Source organism: Macaca fascicularis, chromosome 2, assembly GCF_037993035.2.
Source record: "Macaca fascicularis isolate 582-1 chromosome 2, T2T-MFA8v1.1".
NCBI lineage: Eukaryota > Metazoa > Chordata > Mammalia > Primates > Cercopithecidae > Macaca > Macaca fascicularis.
The window spans coordinates 181,687,122-181,709,962 of record NC_088376.1 but is presented as its reverse complement, the minus strand read 5'-3'; the positions used below and the strand labels follow the sequence as shown (position 1 = coordinate 181,709,962).

Genomic DNA, 22,841 nt, shown 5'->3' with positions numbered 1-22,841 from the left:
CTTAGCAAACTATCACAAGAACAGAAAACCAAACACCGCATGTTCTCACTCATAGGTGGGAACTGAACAATGAGATCACTTGGACTCAGGAAGGGGAACATCACACACCGGGGCCTATCATGGGGAGGGGGGAGGGGGGAGGGATTGAATTGGGAGTTATACCTGATGTAAATGACGAGTTGATGGGTGCAGCACACCAACATGGCACAAGTATACATATGTAACAAACCTGCACGTTATGCACATGTACCCTACAACTTAAAGTATAATAATAATAAATAAATTAAAAAAAAAAAAACCAAAAAAACAAAAAAACAAAAAAACAAAAAGCAGAGACATCAGGGAAGCCAGATGAAATGACTGGTTCAAGAAAAAGAAATCCTGTTGGATGAGATAAAATAAAACAAGGACTTAAGAGAAAAAAAAAAAAAAAGAAGTGACACTTCATATCAGTGACAGTAAAGACATAGGCCTGTGCCAGGGAGTCTGATGCTATCTGTACATGCAAAAAAAAAAAAAAAAAAAAATCATTAAATGGCAATCTTAATCAATTTAGAACACTGAACCTAGGCTATGCAGATCAGTTTGGAGCGCCAAATAAAGAAGAGTTAATGATAACTGTTTTAGCCTAAGGAGTTACACGGATTCACTTTGAGTCTACCTTGAATGATTTTTACAAAGAATTTTCTGGCAGGGCTCAGTGGCTCACGCCTCTAATCTCAGCACTTTGGGAGGCCCAGGCAGGCAGATCACCTGAGGTCAGGAGTGAGAGACAAGTCTGGCCAACATGGTGAAACCCCATCTCTATTTAAAAAAAAAAAAATACAAAAATTAGCCGTGCATGTTGGTGAGCACCTGTGTCCCAGCTACTCGAGAGGCCAGGCAGGAGAATCGCTTGAATCCAGGGGTGGGAGGTTGCAGTGAGCCGCAATCGTACCACTGCACTCCAGCCTGGGTGATAGCAAGACTCCATCACAAAAAAAAAAAAAAAAAAAGGAAGAAAGAAAATAAAGTAGAATATACAATGTGCTTAAGAGGATTAATTACCTAAGTTCAAAAAATTACTGACATAAAAAAGAATAAAAGTAAATCTGATCCTTAGAAATTAGAAAAGTAGTTAACCAAGATGAACATCAGATAAACTACTAAATAATCTAGAAAGTTAAAGCAAGCTAAACAGATATAAGAATAATAATGTATTTTGTTCTCTTCCCCAGTCCCACAAAAACTGTCAAAAGAATCACAAAGCAGCACAATCTAATGATGGGCCAGTAGAGTCCACCTAGCTATGCTCTATTTTATAGATAACATTATTATATTCATGAGTTTTCTTCCCATCTGTGAAGAACACACTTACTTGGGAATCCTCTGCACTCAAAGACAGTGTCGAAGTAGTATGTAGATCATTATCTAGTTAGAAATAATTAAGCAATTATGAATGTTTATTGTATTTTTTATACAGGTAACTTAGAAAAGCTTAAAATTATAATTTTCATGCAGTTACTGGATGCACAGTAAAAATACTTGAGATTTAATTTTTTTCATGATCAATGTTATGAATAAAATTCAATCAACAGATAAAACTGACAATAGTTGGCTGTTATCAAATAACAGGTAAACCCCACAGCCATGATCTGAAATACCAGTTAGCTAGGCAAATTCTCTATAAAAAGATAATATTCAAAAACAGCTCATTAATCAAAATGTCTGCTATTTAATGCAGAAGGTAGTTAGTTAATCTGCCTAACAATGGTGCTTCTAACTATGACCATACAGTTTTGTGTAAGTACACATCTCAGGCTTAAGAGGTTTCAAGATATTTAAACATAATCAGTTGCTTCATCAGTTTGTCTTTTTCCCCACATCAGTTTTGGCCAGTATTAATGGTAACAGCTATTTTTCAATCAGCTTACTGCCTAGGCTACAGCTATAAAACACTTAATTTTGTTACTTTTTTCTCAAAGAAAGTAGGCTTATTTACTTTAGATTCTGGCTTGTAAGAAAACTCGTGGAAGAATTATAAGAGATCCTATATTACCTAACCAAATTAATAGAGTCTACAAGAAATTAGATTAAGTAAAAATGGGGGATTTCAAGCATTGCCTGGAAATCAATGGCATGAATTCTTAGTCATGTTAGCAAACCTAGCGTATTTTTTAAAATGTTATAATACTATTAATTAGCTAGATTTTGTCATTCCACAACGTATATATATTTCAAAATATCATGCTGTAGCCACATGTGGTGGCTCACGCCTGTAATCCCAATACTATAGGAGTCTGAGGTGTGAGGACTGCTTGAGGCCAGGAGTTCCAGACCCACCTGGGCAACATAGTGAGATCCTATCTTCACAAAAGAAAAAATTTAAAAATAAGCCAGGTAAAGTGGTGCAACCCTGTAGTCCTGACTAATCAGGAGGGTAAGGCAGGAGGATTACTTGAGCCCAGGAGTTCAAGGTTGCAGTGAGCTGTAATTGAGCCACTGCACTACACCAAGACAACATCTCTTAAAAAAAAAAAAAAGTATGTTGTACATAGTAAATACATGCAATTTTATCTGTCAATTTTTTTAAGTTAAAACAAGCAAAAAATGTCAATGGAAATAATAGTACATATTATTCCATACATTATGGAATAAACATAAAATTTAGGGTAGTGGTTACTTCTGGATTAAAGAAAGTGAAATGGGAGTGGTCACAGAGGAGATTATTATTATTATATCGGAAAAGTTTTAATTTCTTAATCCAGGTGAAACAGGTATTGATGTTGGTCATATTAGTTATACTTTTTGTATGTTTGAAATATTTCATAAGATCGATAAGTAGTAATTTTTAAGTGCCATAATAAAACTTGATATAAGAATACAACTTCAGAATTATATTTTGTCTATACATGAGTCTATCATTACAAATTTCTGATTTTTTATTCATCCTGCTAAAGTAGGTTTAATGATAATAAATAACTACACTACCATTAACTTCATTTTCTTGCCTGTAACCATTATATTATTGTCATCATTATTAAAAACACCATCTACGTTATGGATGTCACCTATTGTTTTGTTGTCATTTTGGGACTGCTGAGCCTGGGACTGCTGGGATACAGTTTGTGGAAAATCTTCATACACAGCTTCTTCTAACCAGGGAAAACAAATGACTGCGAGATACCAGTGAGACCTGTGGAAAAAGAACTACAATCTTAATACCATGCAAAGTCTAAACAACATATAATACATTCTAGAGATACATCTGAGCAAGTGAGAATAATATTTCCTATTAATTTTGAAGACATCCACTGTGATATCTCATTATAACATAGAGCATACATACCAACACTAATTAAATATCCAGAGTTACCAAGGCATAAGTAACACTATTTAGGGTAACAGATGAGTAATTCAAATTTAATTTACTTTCATACAATCAGTGTTTCCTATTAAGGACCTGCCTTAATAAATAGACTCATAGCATTATTTTTTTCGTATTGGTGCTTGAAGAGTTTTTTTTTTTTTTTTTTTTTTTTTTAAGACAGAGTCTCGCTCTGTCACCCAGGCTGGAGTGCAGTGGCCGGATCTCAGCTCACTGCAAACTCCGCCTCCTGGGTTTATGCCATTCTCCTGCCTCAGCCTCCCGAGTAGCTGGGACTACAGGCGTCTGCCACCTCGCCCGGCTAGTTTTTTGTAATTTTTAGTAGAGACGGGGTTTCACCGTGTTAGCCAGGATGGTCTAAATCTCCTGACCTCATGATCCGCCTGTCTCGGCCTCCCAAAGTGCTGGGATTACAGGCTTGAGCCACCGCGCCCAGCCGAACAGTTTGTTTTCTTAAGTATTTGAAGATTCAATCAAAAATATTTCTTTTATTTAGAAAATTTTTTCCTTAATCCAAACAAAAAAACATTCAATGTCTCAGTCATTATAGTCTTGTGGTCATTTGTCACTTTATTTTTTTTTTCACTACTTTTACAACATAACCATTGTCAAACCAAAATCCAAGATAAGGAATTCATTGCCTTAGCTACTTTTATAAAAAATAAAATAAAATAATACCTGAGACGTATGTGCCCATAATTTTTACTGATTATGAATCTAAAAACACCATACAATTTTTTTCTGAATTCTTTCCAATACGTTCTTAAATAATCTGAAATACTTACGACTCATTTACAGGTACAAAGATGTAATCTTTATTAAAAATGTTTATGTGACGAGTCCATGTTCTTACTCTTTTATGTCTTCTCTGTGCCATTCTGAGAATATGAAAGATATGTAAAAATTTTTTCATTTAAGTCAGGGACTTCAAGAGCCATTTTTATATACTGTAATATCTTAAATTTAGTTTATTTAGTCATCTTCTTTAAGATATATAATATTTAACACATTATAAATGTATCCCCTTATAGTAACCCCTGGTTATTCTTAAATTTAATAACTATAAACAATAATGAAATGGACAGAATAAGGCAGCAATTTATTAAATGCTTTTTAGATTCCAAAACCTGCCGTGCAACTTAGTATAAACACAGTTAAATCTGTTTATTTTGCTTAGCTCCAGCTAGGCATGATATAAAACACTGTCATTAAACCTTAACAGAATTCTCCAACTGTTATATCTGTCATTAGGGAGGTTTTAAAACTCAATGGGCTGAGTGTGGTGGCTCATGCCTGTGATTCCAGCTACTTGGGATGCTAAGGTGGGAGGATCACTTGAGATCAGGAGTTCAAAGCTAGACTGGGCAACATAGTGAGACTTCTGTCACTAAAAATATAAAGAAAATTAGCCAGAGTGGTGACATACACCAACAGTCAGTCCCAGCTACTCAGGAGGATTGCTTAATCTCAGGAGTTTGAGGCTGTGATCACACCACCGCACTCTGGCCTGGGTAACGAGGCAAGACCCCATCTCTAAAAAATAAATTAATCAGTTAATTTAATTGAATTAAAAATCTTAATGGAGGAGGGGAAAAAATGAGGCTTTTATTCTCAGATTCTTTAAAATAAAATTCATCTCCCTTCCTTTCATACACAAGGAAACTACAGGACAACGTTAAAGGTACCTACTACTCATCCATCTTTCCTTTTATTTCTTCAACAAATATGTATTAGGTTCCTAAAAACAAATAATGAAAGTCACCTACACTGCCCTAGAAGGATTCATAATCTAATATGGGCAGAAAAAACTGTAACAAATAACTAAAATATGTCATAAGAGGTACAAAGGAATTATGGTAAAGCAGTAAGTCCCCAACCTTTTTGGCACCAGGGACCAGTTTTGTGGAAGACAGTTTTTCCAGGGACAAGGGGACGGTTTCAATATGAAACTGTCCCACCTCAGATCATCAGGAATTAGTTAGATTCTCATAAGGAGTACGCAACCTAGATCCCTCACACGCACTGTTCACAACAGGGTTCGTGCTCCTGTGAGAATCGAATGCTACCACTGATCTGACAGGAGGCAGAGCTCAGGCGGTAATGCTCGCTCACCTCCTGCTGAGTGGCCTGGCTCCTAACAGGCCATGGACTGGTACCAGTCTGAAGCCCAGGGGCTGGGGACCCCGTTATTAAAGCATCTGATACAGCCACCTTGAACAGGGTTGGCTTGCATACACACAAACACTAGTTTATTTTCTTTACCTAATCAGGGGAGTTAAAAAAGAAGGATACAAAACCAAGTTTGACTGTCAAAAGAAAGGTTTTAGGAAGGAAGAAAATGACATTTAACAGGGGGATAAAGGTGGCATGTGACTTCTGGCTCAGTCCCTTGGATGGAACTCTTATTGCAGGGGAAAAAAAGGCAAACCATTACGTTGTTATATAATTTTTATCAAGTCATACAGGAAACTGAAATCATTGCCCCATCTTGTTCATCTGAATAATATCTAAACAAAACCATATGGGTAAACATTAGGAGTAACATAGGATCCAGAATGAGCTAAAAGATTTGACAGCAATTAGACACTATGTGGAAGATTAACCACACAAAAAAATCAAAGTCATATGTTTATTGAATTTTCTCGTTTCAGAAGGACCCAACCATTATAATGACTATAAACAATTACTTTCAACTAGTGCGTAGTCTGTTAATTTGTTTTCTATTTGAAAATCTTAAAGACAGACATCTGGTTTTATATTGGCATTTGGTCCATTTCCTGATTATGCTAACCTTATTTGATTGAGAATGTATTAGACACAGAATGAGGCAAGGAGGATAGGGCAGAATATAGGGGCCAAACATAATCTCCTATTCTCAGTTCCTAACTGTGTAGAAAACCTTCAACTAAATGTCCAACAGTTATCTCAGTAATCAATAACAGGCACTGTTATCATCTCGTATTTTGAGTTCCTAGTATGTTCCAAGCACTGAACAAGGCACTGGGGATAGAGTGGAAAATAAGACAGATAAGTCCCTAACTTCATGTAGCTTCAAATGAGAAACAGAAAATGAAGAAGCAAACAAACGAATAAAATGATTAGAGATCATGCTGTGAAACAAATTTTTTAAATGCCAGGATAAGTTGTTTCAGGCAGAAAATAGGAAAGAGGTCAGCACGTTTGAAAGTGGAAAGGAGGTAGGTTGAACGTCAGTATGGTAAACGAGAGGAAACAATGTTATGAGATGAGTTTAAGGAGATGGAAAGAAGCCAGATCTTGCGGGATCTCATAAAGTATAGTAAGGAAGCTGTGGCTTCTTAACACTAGTAGTTTGAGCCTTTTGGTGTGGATTTATTGGCCGTTAAAATTCATATCTCTTGCTGCTCTGATGACTTTTAAAAACTGATTTGTAGAGATTCTTTGTGTAAACACTAATGCTCGGTCTGATATATCAAGTTGTGTGAATGCTTAACAGACCAAGCATTAGTATTCACACATTCGTGTGCATGGTGTGTGCGTGTGCATGTGTATGTTAGTATCTTATGCATCTTACCCTAGAGGATGCCACTCACGTAACTTTATATTTATTATGTACATAATAATCAGGTACATAATATCTGTTTTTTGAAAAAAACTCTGTAATATAGCAGAATCTATCTACTTTCATTTCCTTAGTAGGAAGGTGAGTATACAAAATTCACAATCTCTACATTGAATAATCTTAAAATAAAACATGAGATTAAGTGCATAGTACCAATCATTAAATCTGCATACATAAAACAGAACAGGAGAGCATCAGAAATGTTATCTAATTTATTTAATAAATCTCCCCCTTCCATATATCCCTCTCCACTAGCCCTGATTATCAGAAATATTTTCAAATTGCAGTTTTCTCCTTAATTGATCCTGGCAGGTCTTGTCCATCAGGACAAATTCTAGACCTATAAAGACTCTAAAAATGGAGCTGATCATACATCCCAGTCTGTCTAGGAAAGCCCTGGTATACGCACTCGTTGTCTAGTGTACCCACTGACAGAGCCTCCTATTTTTCTCACAAGCGTCCCAATTTAGACCATTAATTATACAGTCACAACACTATGAACAACAGAAAGAGCTGAACTTTGAAACTGGAAAGCTATATCCAACTTTGAAAAACTTATATAACTTCTTTAAGCTTCAATTTATAAAGACAATGACAATAATACTGTAGAATCAAATAACTTTATGTTCACTGTCTTAGTTCCTAGCAGGCACTCAATAAATATTAATTAGTCTCTCTATTCCTACCCTCTTTCTCCAACAATATATCAAATTCAAGCAGTTTATCCATTAATCCTCTTCTAACTTGTTTATTATTCCTATTATTTTAATGAGATGAATCAAACTCTCATAGCCATTTTTTTAAAGCAATCTAGTACAATAAAAACTTTGGATTAGAAGTTAAAAGGTAAAGATTTAAGTACCAACCAGTTCTGCCATTCACTAGCTGTTCATCTTAAGTAAAATTTATTAATCTTCATTAGACTGCTTCCTCATCTGAAAAACTGGGATACAGTTTATATGCCCTATCAAAAGGTACCGTCATGATAGGAAAAACTGAAATAATGTCAATAAATGGAATTGTAAATTGTAAAACAGTAGAGAAATGTTTATGCTAACTTTTAAAATAACAACTCAGTTTTATCATGAGTCTACTCAGATTATCATACAAATTGTTAAGTATGGGGAAAGAGGAGAAATGCCTTATGTTGCAACAACTATCCAAGTTTCTACTGTCTAAGAAATACCTCCTTTTTGCCTATCCCTAGCCACTGCTCCACAGTTTTAGTATTAACCAAAAAAATACTTGGGCAAAAATCAGCTACATTATGCAAACAAATATGGTATTTCATATAATGTAGCATAGGTTTAATTAAATAGTCTGTCATTGGGGGTCCAACCAGGAAAACAAAAACAACCCTATATAACACATAGAATGTAATGCAGGAAATTGGCTACAGCATTGACAAAAAAAGAAAAACAAAAATACATAAAGCCAAAAACGGGGACAGTGAGACAGCCAAAGATTAGCAGAGGAGGAAACTGCTATACCTGTAGGGTAGAGGGCAAAGAGAAGAAGCAGTACCTCCAGATGGAAGCTGGAGTTATAGCAGGACTGTCCTGTGAGAGGTGGACTCACAGAGGAAATACAGCCACTGTCAGAATCATTTCCCAGTGCAAAGGGAGTAGGGAAGAAATAACCTAGCTGCTTTCTTCCTTGCCCTCCAACTTCCAGGATTTCCCCCGGGGACAAGCAATTGGAAATGCAGACTGCAAGTGTCAGCCTCCCTGTCACGGGCAGCAAAACAGTGGAAGAATGAGAAATGGCTCTAGTGGCAAACAGACCCAGGACCTGCACAAATGGTAGTACTGCCTACTCTAGGAAATACTATGAAGAAGCCACTTTACTAGGTGCATTAAAATAGTATATTTTCTCTTAAAACTTAAGTACATTAGAGGATTAACTTACGAAAGATTTGGATTATCTTCTGTTAAATTATTTTCCTTTCTTGTCAAGCATTTATAGAAAAAGCTACTAAAAATGTGACTTCGTTCAACAAGTTCATCTGATGCCTTCTCCAATATAAGATACCTGTAAAGCAGTAACCCCACAAAAGTAAATTATTTTTAGATTTTACTTGGTCTTCCCCCAATTGCCTTATGTGTTCTGGAAATCTTTGTTTTTTATCTATTTTGATTCAAAGCAATCTTGCAGTTTCCTCTAATTTCAGCTTTCAGTTTGGTTAGTTACCTAGCCTTCCATCATGTAAAGCAGAAATCACCCACTTATTCATTCATCTACTTAACAAATATTTATCAAATTCCTAACATGTGGCCCGGCATGGTAGCTCACGCCTGTAATCCCAGCACTTTGGGAGGCCAAGGCAGGCAGATCACGAGGTCAAGAGATTGAGACCATTCTGACCAACATGGTGAAACCCTGTCTCTACTAAAAATACAAAAATTAGCTGGGTGTGGTGGTGTGTGCCTGTGGTCCCAGCTACTCAGAGGGCTGAGGCAGCAGAATCACTTGAACCCGGGAGGCAGAGGTTGCAGTGAGCTGAGATCACATCACTGCACTCCAGCCTGGGTGACAGAGTGAGACTCTGTCTCAAAAATTAAAAAAAAATTAAAAACTTTAAAAATTCCTAACATGTGCCAAACTCCATGTTTACACTAGAGACACAAAACAAGAGGGGAAAAATAAAGTACCTGCCCCTGTAGAGCCTATAATCCAGAGGAGTGAGGGTAGAAAATATTAATCAAATAATCATATACTCAAATATAAAAGTGAAATTATGACACTGCTAAATAAATCTAGAAAAATGTTAATAACTGTGTGATATGATTCATCTCTAAATTCTTAGTCCATTTCTGTACTAAAACAATCCTTCCATATAAGCTTATAATTCAATCGCTTAGTAACTAACCCCTTCATAATAGAAAACTCTGCTATTCTTTATAGTTTATGCAGGCTTGAAAATGTGTGATTGTTTTTTAAAAATGGAGTAGCTAGAGTTTGCAGATCAGAATACTAGAAAGGAAACAGCTATACAGAGAACTCCAGACAGCTGCAGAGAGTCCTCTTCAAGTATTTAGGAGAGTATTAATCCCTGAGTGTACGTGAGGAAAGTACCCAGGGATAGGGAAAGAACTACTCAAAAAGATTAGAGAGAATGATACCAAGTATTCACAGAGACCAAGAATGGTGCCTGTTCCTATCAGCGAAACTGGACACTTCGTAATTCCTGAGACATTGGGTAGAGTACTCAAAAAGGTCTTTCCTCAGTAGTAAGATTAAGTTATTGGCCTCATCTAACAAATCTTAAAGGCATCAAAACATTTTCCAAATAGTTTTACTGTGTTCCAAAACAAAATTCAAGCATATTTATAAATACAAAAATATCCAGCACCCAATCAAAAAATTACCAGACATGCAAAAGCACAAAGGAATGACTCATAATGAAGAGAAAAATCAGTCAATTGAACCCAAAACTGACAGAGATGTTAGAATTGGCAGAAAAGAATATTAAAACAATTATAGCTGTATTCCATATGTTCAAAAAGAAACATGGAAGATATAAAAGAGACTCACATTTAATTCCTAAAGATGAAATCTACAATGTCTGCAAATATAATATGAGATTTTGACCTGAGTCACTGGAATAAAGATTACTAGTATTATTAGTAAAACAATAGAGCTTAGATAAGATTATAGTAAATTTGGTTTGGGAGAGATGTGTAAAATAATTAGGAGATATCTCCATCAACAGTTGGGAATCTAGGTCTAGAGCTACAGTAAGAAATGACGGCTAGAAGCAAATTTCCTTTGCATAAAGTTTTAAATGTTTTCATACCAATTCCTGCAGCTCTGGCCATACAAAAACTGGGGGGAGGGGGGGGTAGAAATTAAGTGATATGGATTCTTAAAATGATAGCTAACTCTTAGAGTGCTTAAGGGAGGCCAAGGCGGGCAGATCACCTGAGGTCAGAAGTTGAAGAGCAGCCCGGCCAACATGAAACCCCATCTCTACTAAAAGTACAAACATTAGCCAGGCGTGATGGCGGGCACCTGTAATCCCAGCTACTCAGGAGGCTGAGGCAGGAAAATAGCTTGAACCCAGGAGGTGGAGGTTGCAGTGTGCCGAGACTGTGCCACTGCACTCCAGCCTGGGTGACAAGAGTGAGACTCCGTCTCAAAAAAAAAAAAAAAAAGATACAACAGATATCTAAATAGAGCTGCTTTTTTTTAGTTCCCAAAATGATTTGTAATTTGTAAGTAACTTCTTTCACCACCATAATGCAATAGTTAAAGAAATGTATATCAAAAACTAACAAAAGCTAAAGAAAAAAAAAAACAAAAATGTAGCAACTCTTCTTAACTGTATAGCATCCACAGTAAGTAAAGCAATGAAACTGAATTAGTCAATTCTAGAAAACCTTGGTAAGCAAAAATTTTCCAAATCTGAAATCTTGGCAGGTTACTTTTAACAGGATTTAAAATAATTCAGAGATAAAAACATTTATTTTAAGTTTCTCAGTGAAATCTGTAAAACATAGGATCATTTATCATTGTACTTACTTAAGGTAAAAATCAATGATTACATCATTAAGAAACTCTCCTTCTTCTAAACACTCCAGATCTTCATTAGTTACTCCTAATCCCCCCTTAGTAGGTGGTGGAGGATATACAATCAACCTTAAAAGTAAAAATAAAGTTAAAATATATTGATGTTGAATATCCTATTATCTAAGAGATTTCTTATATGAAACAATAACTGGGCAGTGGTATTCTGTAACTCAAATCTGTAGGGTAAAAAACATTTGACCTGGCATAAACAATGATATTTTCCTTCCTTTATCCTCACAAGCTACTAATGGTACTCCCATTGAGTATTATCTTTTCTTTTCCAATACTTTCCATGTGGGCTATTCTCAATAGGCTACTATCTCAATTAGTCTCTAATCAATAGGTTTTATCTCACAATCAGTTATATCATTGAAGATGCTTCTCTTCATAATTTTTAACTTTCAATAAACTGATACAATAAATATAGCTTTTCCTTTCTCCATTTTCTAAGTTTGAATCCTCAAGACTAGTTCACTTCCTTTCAGAAAAGCTAGCAGTCAAAAATTGTGCGCTGCTCCTGGTGGCTAAGCTATACCAGCAGCAGGGCAAAAAAGAAGTAACATGGGAGCTGAGGAGGAAGTCTCCCCATAACAAAGTGCCTGCCACATACAACTTAAGAGACTATAAAGGAAACAAACAATTTAATCACAACCAGAAAGTAGTAGAGAAGAGATGACAACTAATTAGTCATCCTTCTGCTGGCATTCTCTCTTAAAGCTTAGAAATAAGACCAGTTGCGAATTCCTGGCTATAATCTTGGAATAGGTAGAGCAATATTCAATGAAAAATGTAGTCAGTAATGAAGGTATAATATGTACTTCTTGCACCAGAAAGGTTCAGAATGGTAAGAGTTATCCACATTGATTTAATCTTAGTACCATGGCACCTAAATCAAAAAAGAAAATGTAAATTTAAAGTGCTAATATGATAGTTTCTATTTTACTGGCTATTTTCCTATCCTAGTCTTTCTTTCAAGTGTCTTTCTTCAAAACAAAGAAATAGAATCACATGGAGGTATAGAAATCACCATCAAATGCACAGACTCCATATTCTGTCTTAGCACCATGAGAAGACATGGATGAAATATGAACAAAGAAGCAATTTCCGAAAGAGAACTTGAAACAAACTCCAAAGTACCTTAAATTGAAGCATATTTTAGTAAGCAATTTCATTTTCCCTATCATATATTCAGATAAGGAATGTAGAATTTTTTAAATCATACATTGCTATTCAAATATTTTTAATAAACACTTTAATCTTACCAAATACGACACTTTGGCTGCCATTTATGTCTTACTGACATAAAAGTAAGTAAAATGGCACCTATTGTTTTCTTAATACATTTTTTAACTTCCTCATAATTTCTTTTTAAAAAACCCCTATTTCCATTACTATCAGCATGAAAGTAAAACTTAAAACATTTCAAAAGTTAAACTACTGAAAAGCAGCAACACGAATAAAAACTACTAATATGCCCATCTATTACAAACATGCTATGACAGTACATACTTCTGAACAGGTCCAGTGTGCCTGACTTCTCGCCACTCTTCATCTGGATTAGATGTAATAGAAAGGGAGTAGCAACCACTACTTTGCTTCTGCAGGAAGGTGTAAGTAGGCTTGGCTGCATCTGTGTTTGAGGGCTGGCAGAAAGTGGCAAGGAAAATGGTCTCAAACATCGTAACTTTCAAAAGAACAAAGTCAAAACAAAGACTTCTCTTACAAGTCTACTGTAAGAGAAAATGTGACTTTAAAAATCCCTATGAGTCATATCTATACTTTTAGATTTTCTATAGATATAACCAAACTAAAATAATACTTGTGATGAAAAGATACTGTATAAACAATGGTCAAAGATTAACTTGAAGTACTGTTTACAGATATGGACTACAGAATTAAAGAAGAATATAACAATTTTGCAGTTCAAAATGATCAAAAAATGTAATGAATATGAGGAAATAAAATTTAAAAGAAGCTACATTTATAATAATGTAATTCCATTAAATGGAAAATATATAAATATATACAATATAATTAGGATGCAAAATGTTGACATTATACATAGAGATGAAGTCTTATACTTTAACACTAATGGGGCTTTCTAAAGGCCTTTTGAATAAAAGATTAGCCTCTGGCCAAACCTGCGTATGTGCATGCATGTGCACAGGTGTGTAGATGAGTATGCCATAGCTTCTTAATAAATTCTTTTCTTTCTAGAACTATTTGGCAGAGATATACAAGCTACATGTATATTACCAACCGCCTATAAAAATAAACATAGCATTTTAAAACTTACTATTGTTTTCAAGAAAATTTTAGCCTTACAAAAGAGTTGAAAGAAATCAACCTTGCCCAAATTCCCCTAATCTTATCATATACAACCATAATACAATGACCAAAACTAAAAAATTAACACTGGCATAATAGTATTAACTAAACTACAGATTTCATTTTGATTTCACTTTTCCATTAATATCCTTTTTCTGTTACAGGATCCTACAATTCCTTAGTCTTTTCTTGTTTTTCCTGACCTTGATACTTTTTTTTTTTTTTAGACAGAGTCTCGCTCTGTCACCAGGCTGGAGTGCAGTGGCACAATCTCGCTCACTGCAACCTCCACCTCCTGGGTTCAAGCGATTCTCCTGCCTCAGCCCTCCCAGTTGCTGAGGTTATAGGCGCATGCCACCACACCCAGCTAATTTTTGAATTTTTAGTAGAGACAGGGTTTCACCATGTTGGCCAGGATGGTCTTGATCTCTTGATGTCGTGATCCACCCGCCTCGGCCTCCCAAAGTGCTGGGACTACGGGTGTAAGCCACTGCATCCGGCCGACCTTGATTCTTCTAAAGAGTACTGGTCAATTATTTTGTAACTGGATTTGTCTCATTTTTCTCTACTGAGATTACATATTATTGGAAAGAATACTGCAGAAGTGATGTGGTACTTCTCAGTGCATGGTATGAAGGGGTGTGTTATGTCAATATGTCTTATTATTGGTGATGTCCATTTTGATAACTTGGTTAAAGTGATGTCTACAAGGTTTCTCCACTGCAAAGTTACTACTTTTCTTTTCATAATTAATACATATTTTATGCTAGAGACTTTGAGATTATGCATATATTTTGTTTCTCTTAAATTTTTACTCATTAAATTTAGCATCTGTCAGTGGACTTTGACTGCAATGATCACAAACAAGTGTTCTACTGGTGGTTTTATATTTCCCTTATTCCTTTTCATTTATTAATTGGATTTTTTCTAAGATATAATTGTCCCGTATCCACCGTGTATTATTTATTCATTCATTTACTAACTCAGCTATTTATATAAATATAGATGCATATTTATTTTTTATTTGGTTATAATCCCATGCTGTCCTTACTGATTTTGTTTAACAAATTGTTCCAGCATTGGCAACGGGAGCTCTTTTGGGTTGGTTCCTGTGCCCTTTTCACAAAATTTAGCATTTGAAAGCAGCCTAATATCAATGCATAAATATCAATGAAAAAACCCTTCTGAACTTCCCCCTTCTCTGCCGATTATATTAATGACATGCTAACCTGAGATACTGATTTCAGCTTCATTTCTTCAGCAACAGCAACACCAGCAGGGAAAGAGTAAGTTGACGCACAGTAATAATGAATAAAAGAACTTTCTTTTGAAGAGAGGTTCTGAAACAAAGGAAATGCCCGAACCCAAGACAATGGATAAGAAAGTTCTAATTCTCCACTGATTATACTTATTTCCGTCATAATATCTTTCAGCTTCAATTCTTCTCTTTGTGAAACAGGATTGTGTAGTTCAAGGAAAATGAATTCACTAGATTTTGCTACAAAAGGAAAAAATAATTTGTATTAATAGTATTATTTTTCAAGAGGATTATAATAAAAGTAATTATTAATAATAGTAAGGTTGGAATATAACCCCAAGTATTTTGTATTTTAGGTAATAATCAAGGCAAATTAATATCCCAAAAGCAGGCCATTAGTAATCCAGAATCAAAACTCACCATTGGTGGACTCTTGTTCTACTGCACTAAAATGTCACAATAGTACTGATTGCTATACCTGCAGTGCCTGACATTTAGTAATAGTAAACATTTGTTAATGTATGAATGAATGAATGAATATTATTTTTCTCTAGCCTCCTTTATGAATCAATTCTATCAACTAGAAAAGTATTCCAATTAAACACCTCCTACATTTTCTCCTCAGTCATTTCAATGGTGACCTCAAAAGACATTCTCTACCCAGATAATGCTTATAAATGGCTGTTTCTATTTTCCCCACCTTCTCTGCTATTTAATCATGAATTTTCCTACTACAAGTAATTAGGACAGGAAAATAACAAATTTGAAAGTTATAAAATTTAGTTCACTACTTAACATCTTTACTGTGCAGGAGAGTAGGAAAAGGTAGAGGGATCAAACAGGTAAGAAAGAACCTTACTAAATTTGATTGATGTAGTTCTAAACCCAACTCCTTTAGGAGTTTGAGACTAAACAAAGTTGAAAAATATCTCAAGATGTATATATATTATGTAGATAAGTTATAGGTGCATATGGGAAAGTATTCAACTGAATCTTAAAGGAATAATATATACATAAGTAAAGTGAATTTCACTTTTTAGGAACTAAAGAAAAGACTGAAGGCAAAGACTTTCATATTTTATTTAACTTTGCTGCTAATTCTGTCAGAGTTCATTATGATCAAGGGCAAGAAACTCATAAGAAAGGTAGTTGGCCAGGCATGGTGGCTCACACTTATAATATTAAAACTTTGGGAGGCCAAGGCAGGAGGAGAGCTTGAAGCCAGGAGTTTGAGACCAGCCTGAGGAACATATCAAGAGCCCATCCTTGGAAAAAGAGAAAGGAAAAAAAAAAAAAAAAAAAGGAGAAGAAAGAAAGAATTTGGGCTTATTTCTGGGTTCTCTATTCTGTTTCATTGGTCTATTTGCCTATTTTTATACCAGTATCACACTGTTTTGGTGATCATGGCCTTATGGTATAGTTTGAAATCAGGTAATCTGACGCCTCCAGATTTGTTCTTTTTGCTTTGTCTTGCTTTGGCTATGCAAGCTCTTTTTTGGTTCTATATGAATTTGAGGATTTTTTTTTCTAGTTCTGTGAAGTATGATGGTGGTATTTTGATGGGAATTGCACTGAATTTGTAGATTGCTTTTGGCAGTATGGTCATTTTCACAATATTTATTCTACCCATCCATGAGCATGGGATGTGTTTCCATTTGTTTGTGTTGTCTATGATTTCTTTCAGCGGTGTTTTGTAGTTTGCCTTGTAGAAGTAAGCTATATTCCTCCTTGGCTAGCTATATTCCTAAGTATTTTATTTTTATTTTTTGCAGCTGTTGTAAAATGGGTTGAGTTCTTGATTTGATTCTCAACTTGGTGGCTGTTGGTGTATAGCAGAGCTACTGATTTGTGTACATTAATTCTGTATCCTGAAACAGTGACAGTTTGACTTCCCCTTTACAGATTTGAATGCTCCAACAAAGCAAACAAAAACAAAGTGGGGAAAGGACACCTTACTTGACAAATGGTGCCGGGTAATTGGCAAGCCACACGTAGGAGAATGAAACTAGAGCCTCATCTCTCACCTTATACAAAAATCAACTCAAAATGGATCAAAGACTTAAATCTAAGACATGGAACTATAAAAACTCTAGAAGATAACATTGGAAAAACCCTTCTAGACATTGGCTTAGGCAAAGATTTCATGACCAAGAACCCAAAAGCAAATGCATAAATAGGTGGGACTTAACTAAAGAGCTTTTGCATGGCAAAAAGAACAGTCAGCAGAGTAAACAGACAACCCACAGAGTGGGAAAAAATGTTCACAATCTAGACATCCAACAAAGGACTAATATTCAGAATCTACAAGGAACTCAAACAAATTAGCAAGAAAAAAACAAACCCATCAAAAAGTGGGCTAAGGACATGAATAGACAATTCTCAAAAGAAGACACACAAATGGCTAATAAACATGAAAAAATGCTCAACATCACTAATGATCAGAGAAATGCAAATCAAAACCACAATGCAATACCACCTTACTCCCACAAGAATGGTCATTATCAAAGAATGAAAAAAATAATAGAAGTTAGTGTGGATACAGTGAAAAGGGAACACTTTTACACTGCTGGTGGGAATGTAAACTAGTACACCCACTATGGAAGAGTGTGGAGATTCCTTAAAGAACTAAAAGTAGAACTACTATTTGATCCAGCAATCCCACTACTGGGTTTCTACCCAGAGGAAAGGAAGTCAATATACAAAAAAGATACTTGCACACACGTTTACAGCAGCACAATTTACAAGCGCAAAAATGTGGAACCAGCCCAAACGCCCATTGATCAATGAGTGGACAAAGAAACTGTGGTACTTATATATGATGGGATACTACTCAGCCATAAAAAGGAATGAATTAATGGCATTCACTGAAACCTGGATAGGACTGGAGACTATTATTCTAAGTGAAATAACTCAGGAATGGAAAACCAATCAGCCCATGTTCTCACTCATAAGTGGGAGCTAAGCTATGATGATGCAAAGGCATAAAAATGATACAATAGGCTTTGGGGACTCAGGGGGAAAGGGTGGGAAGGGGGTGAAGGATAAAAGACTACAAACTAGGTTCAGTGTATACTGTTCAGGTTATGGGTGTACTAATATCTCACAAATTACCACTAAAGAACTTATGTAATCAAATACCACCTGTTTCCCAAAAACCTATGGAAATAAAAAAAATTTTTTTAAATAAAAGATTTCAATCCTTTTTAAAAAAAGGAGGAGGAGGGAGGGAAATGAGGAAGGAGGGAGGGAGGAGGGAGGGAGGGAGGAAGGAGGAGGAAGAAAGAAGGAAGAAAGAAGAACAGAAATTGCCAGGCATGGTGCTACACCCCTCTAGTCCCGGCTACTTGGGAGGCTAAGGTGGGAGGATCACATGAGCCCAGGAGTTTGAGGTCATGGGGAGCTATGAACATACCACTGCACTGTAGCCCAGGCAACAGAGTAAGACTGTCTCAGATGAAAAGTAAAGAAGGAAGGAAGGTAGTCAAAGATGACAAATGATTAAAAGATAAGGCATTCCTTTTTTAAGAACTTACAATTTTCAAGGTAAACAATATTTAAGATTTTTTAAGCTATTCTTTTTATTTTAGATGAGAATTTCAATTGGTTGAATACAACTATAAGGAGAAATTACGTGAATTAAATAATCTATCCTAAAATTAAGAAACAAAATTATTTTAACTAAATAAAATCAATTTCAATTCACTGAAATAACATTCTATTAAATTATTTTAGAAAAAACTATTTATAGGACAATTTCAAGTTATCCTGAAATTTAGAAATCATTTTATACTCACATTGCTGGCTTAATACAGAGTGTTCTAATTGGGTCTGAATCTCTTGAAGATAACCCGAAGAGACCCAGAAGAAAAGAATAGCATGACTCCTTTTACTGTGATTATCATCCTTACTTTTCCATAACCCAAACCGCTTTAAATGTGTGGTATCCACTAGCAATGAAATCTCATTCAGCGACACTGAAAGAAATAAAAGATAATAATTTTAAAAATTAATCCATTTAAGAATATACTACTTAAACATTATATGACACTTGTTAATATATTACATTTTTTTAAAAAAGAATTATATAGAAGTTTTTTCAAAAATATATTTCCAGTGCACTTTGCTAACCTTAGCTAAAATGCCCCAAGCAGTGTTATTAAGGTAAAAAAAAATCACGTTACAATTAGGAAGGGCTAAATAATTATTAAATGACAATTAGAGATTTAGTCCCTCACACTACATGATTTCAGTTATAACCAGAGAGGGAAAATTTGAGATTAAATATTCATAGCATAAAAACTGTCTGGAGAGAATGCTCTCCAAGAATTCTGATAATCATTAGCAAAAAGGAAAAAAAAAAAGTCCATCAATGCAGAAAACTAAGCACAGCATAATTCAGAAAATTATGTATTTCCATCCTTTCTATATTGGTCAATACTACATAAACCAAGATTACAAGTGCCATCATAGGCCAATTTCTGCCCATCTTTCTTCTCCTAAGGCATTTGCATTCCACCATACAGATGAGCCACTATCAAAAGAGTCTCAAGAAAATTAAGAGGTTCTGAATGGTCTAAGGAGACATTTCTTTTAAAATTTTTCCAGGTCTTATTTCTCAAAACTTCTCGATGATCATTCTAAATTTAGTCTTTCTCCCTGTTAGGGAGCTAAAGGAATCTCCTCTGAGGACTTTTACTCTTTAATTCAAAGAAACATAAAAAAAAAAAAATGATTTAAAGAAGTCCTGAAGGTCACCTAGTTCAACTGCAAGACAGCAAGCAACTGAACTGGAATATAAATATCAGTTAAGCATAAACCCAAGATGGGCACCTAGTTGAAACAAACCTCTTAGTATTCCTCCCAGCATTATTTCCTGGAACTTTGCTACTCAAAGAGTAGTCTAAGCTGAGCTTGTGACATTAGTATCAGCATCATCTGGAAGACTGTTAGAAATGCAGAGTATCAGGCCCCACCTTACATCTACTGAATCAGCGGATCTCAGTTTTACAGCCCACTCCAACCCCGTGATTCATATGAACATATTTTAATATGAAAATGTTTCCATGATGAGTATTTACCAGTCATCTTAATGTTCCCAAGCCAGTCATTCTATTCTTCATACTGTAACTCTTCTATTCTGAAAACTGTCAGTGAAACTGGCAGCAAAGCTTAAATCAAAACCAGGATGAGAGCCCTCAGAATACTACTCAGCATTTCTTTCTCATGAAGCTCACAGCCCCACAGGTACATTTGATACATTTCTTTCTCATGAAGCTCACAGCCCCACAGGTACATTTGATACTATTTCTGTGAAATCTACACAACTATTACTAATCTAATTGCTCTTGGTGTTTAGAATGAAAGCTAAATTTTCTTTAGAAAGACAACTTTAAAAGATTATCTTTTAAAAAAAGGAATTTAACACCATCACGAGAAAAATGTTTACCTCATTACCAAGTCTGCCCCAATATATGGTTTATTCTGTTACAGGTGTATAGCAGATACTGAAAGTGGGAGTTGCCTACCTACTTTTCCATTTCTTCTTCTTCCTCAGTAACGAACCCTAATTTTCAAGATACACAGTTTGGAAAACTCTATTTCCTAGCTTCCTTTACAAATGGGTGTGTGGTCATGACTAGCTGGCTAATAAAATGTAAGCAGAAAAGGTTATGTAGCATGGACATCCAAGAAGTCTCCTTAAAAGGGCTAGAGATTGGTAGCATGTGCTCCGTTTACGGTTTTCCCCTTCCTACTGCTTTCTGTCTAAAATACCAACACGATGATGGAGTATGGGCTACAATAATGGCCATGAGACAAACTTGAGGATGCAAGTCGTGTGTCAGGAATGACAGAATAGAAAAATGCAACTCATGTGTCAGGGTCATGTGCCCCCCGATGATGAAGGAAACGTCACATCAGTTCAGATTACTTCTGGATTTCTTTTATGTGAAGCAAAAATAAAATATTTTCTTTATGCCATTGTTACTAACAGCCAAACATAATTAAGACCTAATATAAATATGGATAAATCAATTTTTTCTGCAGCCGCATAGAAAAAGAGGAAACATTTAGACCCTCAGGTTCCCACCTACAAAAACCTTTTATACATATGCTTTGTTTTAAAAAGATTTATGGGAACTTGGACAGGATTTGAGGAAGAAGACTAATATTTTCTTCTTCCATTATAAAATTATAAACCTATTACCACTGAAGAGAGTATTTTTCCACAATTTACAATAAAATTTGTCTTTTAAAAATTATATGCAATAGAAAAGTTATAAAACAAGAAAGCAATATTATAAATATTAACTATGAAAATCTAAAATATCATTTTTGATGTTTGTATCACAAGAATTTGAGAGGTAGCTCTCTCTGTTACCCAGGCCTTTAACTATAAATTGTAGTGCTATCTTTTCTGAAATTATTATCCCCTTTTAAAATCATATGACTTTTTTTTGTATCTTCTACAGAACAAATATTACATTATTCCTTAATAATTTATTGGTATTTCCTAGTTAGGACTATCAATATACTTATTCTGTGCCTTTTATATTCTTAATAATTAAGATATAGTAAGCAATCAAATTATTAGAACAATTATCACAACATAGTTTTGGATTCTGTACATAAAGTATCTGTGGAATCCAACTAAATCCAACGAATCCAACTAAAGCTACTCTGATAGCATCTCCAATCATGGAACAGAAGCCTCCTCTTCTCTAATTCCTATCTGTGCCGTTTGTGTGTTTTTCTTCCTTGTTCTTTTTATAATTCATTATATAAAAGGATTATCCTCTATTGTTTACTGGTTTTCTTAGTGTCATAATTTATTCTGAAAGGTTTTCAGTTGGGAAGAGAATGAGAAAATGGTGTGAGTCTCTATAAGTTACAGGTACATTTTCCAGTCTACTTTCCCTTACTCAGATACGCAATTGTATAAAATTCTCTTGCCCTGTATGCAAAAATATTTTACATGTTTGTGTGCAATATTAAACATTTTCCTTATGCTTCTTTTCTTATAGTTACTGCTACCCATTTTTATATATACCAAAATATTCTTGTTATCTATCAAAACTGTATTTCTGTTAATCCCAAGAAATCACCATGAATCCTTTAATATTGTTTGATTTACAGTCATTAAAACAATAGCATACTATTTTCAGAGCAAGTTTATTATAAAACATTTTTACTCCATTTGGAATTGCTAAAAAATATTAAGGTAAAAAAATATTAAACTTAGTTTTACTTAAATTTATACTAAGAACTATAGTAAAAAGACAAGGTCATAAGAGAATAACTTACCTTGAAATGGGATCTTAATATATTTTTTTGTGATCTGAAGAAAAAATTAAAAGGCAAACAATGAATGATCACTCAAAATGTGTTACTATTCAAATCACAAGTACATATTCAAAGTCTACACTATAAGTGTTCAAGCCTTTTTATCAATAAGCCAATAAAATATTTCATTACAAAGACTTAGTTTTATGGAAGTTTTAAGAACCCCATGTACTTTAATTCTCAATATGCTAATTTACAAAAACCAGTAAGACTAATAAATATATTTTTCAAAATATTTTCTGAAAATGTAAACACTAAAATAAAGCCCAGAAGAAACTACCAAGAGACCTCTAAGTAGCAGTGACTCTGGTAAATATAAATATTCCATAAAACAGAGTTTGATTTTTGGCTTTGCTGACTCAGCAGCTGATGATGGT

At 34.8% G+C, this 22,841-nt stretch overlaps 1 protein-coding gene across 20 annotated transcripts in view; it reads right to left on the bottom strand.

Annotated features, from left to right (window-relative positions):
- The window catches only part of SENP7 (SUMO specific peptidase 7), a 204,277-nt gene that overhangs the window by 8,671 nt on the left and 172,765 nt on the right, over positions 1-22,841 (bottom strand). For 18 of the 20 annotated variants that reach the window (XM_045385386.2, XM_074033557.1, XM_074033559.1 and 15 more), the window contains 9 exons: positions 22,426-22,459; positions 18,918-19,097; positions 15,095-15,363; positions 13,047-13,180; positions 11,490-11,606; positions 8,877-8,999; positions 4,153-4,245; positions 3,051-3,175; positions 1,358-1,410 (listed from right to left, as the gene is read on the bottom strand). In XM_045385386.2, the coding sequence (XP_045241321.2) occupies positions 1,358-1,410; positions 3,051-3,175; positions 4,153-4,245; positions 8,877-8,999; positions 11,490-11,606; positions 13,047-13,180; positions 15,095-15,363; positions 18,918-19,097; positions 22,426-22,459 (1,128 nt within the window). The remainder of the gene's footprint in view (positions 1-1,357; positions 1,411-3,050; positions 3,176-4,152; positions 4,246-8,876; positions 9,000-11,489; positions 11,607-13,046; positions 13,181-15,094; positions 15,364-18,917; positions 19,098-22,425; positions 22,460-22,841) is intronic. The other 2 variants (XM_005548272.4, XM_074033558.1) reach the window with 1 other exon arrangement.